Source organism: Gobio gobio, assembly GCF_949357685.1.
Source record: "Gobio gobio genome assembly, chromosome: 1".
NCBI classification, from domain to species: domain Eukaryota; kingdom Metazoa; phylum Chordata; class Actinopteri; order Cypriniformes; family Gobionidae; genus Gobio; species Gobio gobio.
In genome coordinates this window covers 51,352,240-51,358,355 of record NC_137097.1, presented here as the reverse complement: position 1 = coordinate 51,358,355, position 6,116 = coordinate 51,352,240, and the positions used below count along the sequence as shown (strand labels likewise).

The 6,116-nt window shown below is 41.0% G+C and overlaps 1 protein-coding gene across 1 annotated transcript in view; it reads left to right on the top strand.

Moving 5' to 3' along the window:
* Positions 1-1,528: 1,528 nt before the first annotated feature.
* The window catches only part of shank1 (SH3 and multiple ankyrin repeat domains 1), a gene marked incomplete at both ends in the record, with an annotated part of 78,035 nt that continues 73,447 nt past the window's right edge, over positions 1,529-6,116 (top strand). Inside the window, one exon of the mRNA XM_079821440.1 lies at positions 1,529-2,023. Coding sequence (XP_079677566.1) covers positions 1,529-2,023 — 495 coding nt within the window. The remainder of the gene's footprint in view (positions 2,024-6,116) is intronic.

Sequence of the window (6,116 nt, the reverse complement as noted above, 5' to 3'; positions counted from 1 at the left end):
GGGGGTAAGCGTGAGGGTATCCGGCTAGGCTAGCCAGCTTTCCCCACAATAAACTGGATTACATTCGATTACAGCTGTTGTGTCTTTGTTTGCGCTGTGTAACGTTACTCAATGCGCATCACTGACGCTATTCATATGATTGGAACATATCTAGAAGATAATTTACTAAAGTTACTAACTTTCTGACATGAGTGACAGCCCCTCCGACTAGAAATAAACTAATAACCTGAAGTATATTCTAGTAACAACAGTTCACCCTGAACTGAGACATGCTGAGAGAACTGATGAGAAGTGAACACAGGTCCATCGTCTCTGGCAGACTCGTGCCTGCTCGTGCCTCGTTAAACCACGCCCCCTCCGCTCATTTAAAATGCAAAGATGTCAGCCAATCACAACAGTGGGCGTTTTTACTGAAGTCTCACAGCAGACACGCCTCATTCAGCCACAGGGCAAACAGCAGTATAGAAAAAATGCCTTTTATTTCTAAATTATGACATTTTATGATGTAAAAATCATACTAACAATATAAGTACACCTCAGGAAACACTATAAAATAATAGAAAAATGCCATGCCATGGGGCCTTTAATAAGGCATCCAAGAGCATCAGCAAACAACTACATGCGGGCTGACTAGTCATTTTCAAAGTTCTCCTGTTTTGGTATAAAAACAACCCAATATTAAAATCAGAAATGTTTTACACCATTTTATGATGTACGTGGTAAAAACTTCCAGATAAAAATACCACACAAATTTTTTTAAGAAATATGCAGAAAAACAACCCTATATTTAAGCAGTGTTATCAGGTAAATCTGAAATGTACAGTTTTTTAGCATTTTTTGAGCACAAGAAAGGGAAATGTGAGTTTGGTGTGCAGCTGCACATTTCTGCCACATATTGGGCTAAACTGTGAAGCTGATGATGATGGTGATGGTGATGAAGGTGATGCATTTTTGGGAAGAAAAAATTTACCTTTTAACAATTCCTTTAAGGGACTGTTCAAACAAGATGCATTCTTGCATCTGCTTGGCTGTTGTTCATTGTTTTTCTTTGTAAACATGCACTAGGCAGACATCTGTAACCATTGCGACACATTTTTTCAAAGTCTCCTGCCATGAGCTCCACATTTAAGACACCATGTTAAGTAAAAAGAAGTTCATCTAGATTCTGTTTCAGTCCATTGAGTCTCAAAATGTAATGCTTGCGGCACGAGGCGTTTAAAAAAACAGAGCCATGTGGTGACAGTCAAAGATGTCACTCTAGTGCATGTTGAAAAATGCTGCAAATGCAAGAACACGTCCTGCATGAATGGCCTGTTGCAACTTGGTGGGAGCCACTGAGTGATTGAGTGATGCGTGATTTTTTGTTCCTTTATATTCTCTCAAACTCCTACTTCTGTTCTCTCAGTCTGCTCTCTCCTCCTCTCATCATCCACCTCTCGCTATTTCTCATGCCTGCACTCCTCCTCTCTTTTCACAGTGTGTCTCTGGGGATGATGCCGTTGCCGCTGGTGCCACTCTCCCTGTCGCCATGACGATGCCGCTCAGCCCCCTCTCCAGCGACGAGGAGCAGCAAAGGATGCTGGGAAACAGTCAACACCTTTATCCAGGGGCGGAAGAGGAAGAGGAGGAGGAGGAAGAGGAAATGGACGATGACGGCATGGACGAGGAAGGCGAGGAGGAGAATGGAGAGCTGGAGTTGGATGACGAAGAGGAGGTGGACGATGAAGAAGACATCAGGCGAGGACCAGGGCGTTTGAGAGGAGGCAGGGAAGAGGGGCACAGGCAAAAAGGCACAATGGCTGGACGACTCCCAGGAGAGAGACCGCTACGACCTGGCAACCCGGGCCACACGGCCAACCCTTATTCGTCCAACCCTGGACCCACCCATCAAACGCCGGCTAATCAGCAGCAGCAGCAGCAACAACAGCGGAAGCCACGAGAGCGGAGCTCGAGCAACACACCTGACGACACACACATAGCTATGATGGTCTTTCGGATTGGCATTCCTGATATCAAACAGACGGTTAGTCACACATACACAAACCCACACCTGTTTCCCAATTACCCACTCATACGTCTTTTGCTAACCATGCCTGGTTGAGCCCACAGCATATATATTAACCAGGCAGTCAGAGCGCCGCCAAATACCATTCAAAAAATCAATTAGGCGAATACTGGGAGTGATACAAGTATACAAATCTGAAAAAAGGGCAGGAATAAATTACACAGACTTGGAAAAGCTGTTCTCAAGTGTTCAGTGCCAGTGTGAACATCTGAAACAGTCTGGAACGTGTGCTCTGTTATGGCAGGTCAGACCTCACTCTCCCCTCAATAGGGCCCGACATTTTCTCGGTCAATACACATGACCTCTGCTGCACAAAAGACCTGCTATGCTTACACTTATATCCCTTAGTACCTTATACATGTATCAAATGTGAATAGACTTTGAAATAGATCCCAGCGCACACCAGCTGGTGGGCCACACACTCCACAAACACACACTTAGTGCTGCTGCTGCCACTACAAAGCAGAAGCACTTCCAATAGCACTTTCAATAAGTTTGTTTATATGTTGCTATTAAAGTTGTTAGTTTGTTGCTATTAATATGCTGTTTTGTCTATATCTATTCTATTTGAGGGCAAGTTTGTTTTAGCCTATTTTCATTTTGGGCCTAAGGTTTTGGGCATTTGGCACGTTGTTGGCTGTGGAGGGTTACTAATGTCATTGCTTTATCTGTAAATTAAATTAATGCTTTTTCAATGACTGAATTCATTGAAATAAAATAATTTTTTTCTTCTTTGATTCAAATAATTTTGGTAATGCGTCGTATAGGTCTTATATTTCAATCTTTATGGTCTTACAATGTCTTAAAAAGGTCTTATATTTGACTTACTGAAACCGGCAAGAACCCTGACTGACAGACCTCTTCAGCTTTGTAAACCGTAAAACATCAGACTACAGATGGTCTCAACATTTTGCACATTCTCCGAAAACAGGGGAGATGCGCAATGTGTATTTAGTCTTTCAAATATTCAAGAATTGTAACTGACAGACATGTAGATGAAGACTACAGCTTGACTTTTGCAAAGACCTCAATAGCTCACTTATAACTGTATGTTCATGTCAGTTCAAAAGTTTGGGGTTAGTACGATTTTTTTTTTTTTTGGAAAGAAATTAACTATTCGCAATGATGCATTTAATTGATCAAAAGTAACAATAAAGACATTTACTGTATAATGTTACAAAATATTTCTGTTTAAAAAAAATGCTGTTCTTGAACTTTCTATTCATCAATGAATCCTGAAATAATGTATTTCAGTTTCCATAAAAGAATTAAGCAGCACAACTGTTTTCAACACTGAAGACTGAAAATTCAGTTTTGCCATCACAGAGATAAATTACACTTTATAATATATTAAAATAGAAACTGTTATTTTACATTGTAGTAATATTTTAGTGTTTTTACTTTGAATCATTTTGGAGAGGTTAGCAATAGCAAACTAGTATCGAAAGCATTACAACCCCAAATCAGAAAACGTTGGGACAGTATGGAAAACGCAAAAAAAAGAAAAAAAGAAAAAAAGAAGTGATTTCTAAATTTACTTTGACTTGTATTTCATTGCAGACAATATGAACACAAAATATTTCACGTTTTGTCTGGTCAACTTCATGTCATTTGTAAATATGCATCCTTTCCTTTCCAAAAAAAGTTGGGACAGGAGCAATTTAGGGCTAGTAATGAGGTAAAATGGTTAAATGATGTGATTTGAAACAGGTGATGTCAACAGGTGATTGTAATTATGATTTGGTACAAAAGCAGCATCCAAGAAAGGTCTAATCCTTTAGGAGCAAAGATGGGCCGAGGATCACCAGTTTGCCAACAAATACGTGAGAAAATTATTGAAATGTTTAAAAACAATGTTCCTCAAAGAAAGATAGGAAGAGATTTGGATATTTCACATTCAACAGTGCATAACATAATTAAAAGATTCAAGGAATCTGGAGGAATTTCAGTGCGTAAAGGACAAGGGCGCAAGCCTAAGCTGAACAACCGTGATCTCCGATCCCTCAGGCGGCACTGCATCAAGAATCATCATTCATCTATAAGCGATATCACCACATGGGCTCAGGACTACTTTGGCAAACCTTTGTCAAGTACCACAATATGTAGTTACATCCACAAATGCCAGTTAAAACTGTACTGTGCCAAAAGGAAGCCCTATGTTAACAGTGTCCAGAAGCGCCGTCGACTTCTCTGGGCTCGGAGGCATCTGGGATGGACCATCACACAGTGGAAACGTGTACTGTGGTCAGATGAATCAGTATTTGAGGTATTTTTTGGGAGGAATGGACGCCGTGTGCTCCGGACCAAAGAAGAAAAGGATCATCCAGACTGTTACCAGCAACAAGTCCAAAAGCCAGGGTCTGTCATGGTATGGGGTTGTGTCAGTGCCCTTGGCAAAGGTAACTTGCACTTCTGTGAAGGCACCATTAATGCTGAAAAGTACATAGAAATCTTGAAGCATAATATGCTGCCTTCAAGAAGACATCTTTTCCAGGGACGTCCATGCATATTTCAACAAGACAATGCAAAACCATATTCTGCACACATTACATTACATTAGTCCTGGCTGCGGAGGAAGAGGGTACGGGTACTTGACTGGCCTGCCTGCAGTCCCGACCTGTCTCCAATAGAGAATGTGTGGCGCATTTTGAAGCGCAAAATGCGACAACGAAGACCCCGTACTGTTGCCCACCTTAAGACTTGTTTGCAGGAAGAATGGGACAAAATTACACCTGAAACACTTCATCACTTGGTGTCTTCAGTCCCTAAACGTCTTTTAAGTGTTGTGAAAAGGAATGGCAACATTACAAACTGGTAAATGCTTTACTGTCCCAACTTTTTTTTAAATGTGTTGCAGGTCTGAATGACAGGAAAGGATGCATATTTACAAATGACATGAAGTTGACCAGACAAAAAATGAAATATTTTGTGTTCATATTGTCTGCAATGAAATACAAGTCAAAGTAAATTTAGAAATCACTTTTTTTTTTTTTTTTTTGCGTTTTCCATACTGTCCCAACTTTTTCTGATTTGGGGTTGTAGATCCCACCCTCCCTTCAGAGCGTCTCCAAAGCCACACCTCCTTCAAAACACATGAACGCAAACAGCAGAGTCTGCAAACCGTCACAAGATGAGAGATGGCATTAAATTACCTCATGTCTCAAAGTACATAACATTACAATAATATTGAATGTAAATGCTGCAGATTAATTTGGGCATTGATGGTGTGGACATAGAAACGCACAAATCCAAGAACATCACGGGTTGCCATCTCGTAATTATGTTTATGACATGGTGTAAACGCAGCATAAGCTCGTTGTTTTGGTTCAGGGGGAACTGTAAAAGGCGCTGCTGTTTGTTTGCGACCCTCTTTGAGTGTCTGTCCAAAACTCTGCATGAGCTTACAAAACACGCTGATGACTTGTAATGTCTGCACGAGCAGGTGTGTGGAGGTATGGAAATACATATGTTGACAGGCAGGTAGGACAACTTATCACTGCATTTGGACCGCATGCAATGATTGGACAAACATATTTTGGTCCTGAGACTTCCACATGTCTATGATATATGTACATTTTTTAAATATTTAGACCACTTTTATCAGAGTCCTGCACGGGTCCGATTTTGTAAATCCGCACCAGCCCGTACCCGCAGTGCTTAAAACCGCATCCGACCCGTTTTCCGACAACAGCACTAATTAAAATCCACACCCGACCCGCTTAAAATAGAACCAACACCCGACCCGCACCCGAAATAAAATCAGTTTAGCATATCACATTATAGACACACTTACAAAAATGTTTTTTTGCCAGCATACTGAAGTTAGTACACGACCATTAACACAAGGACAACTTCAGCCGAAGCTGTCAAACATGGTTATGTGTCCTTATCATCTCTACAAGGCACATTCAGTTCTGTCCCCTTTTGAAAAATACTGTTCGATTGAACTGCTTGTGCTTGGTTTGTTACCACAGTTATCTGTGTGCTTCCTCTGCGATGAACTTCCACAATCTTCCGGCTATCCAATATACAATCTTTTCTTCAACTCCTC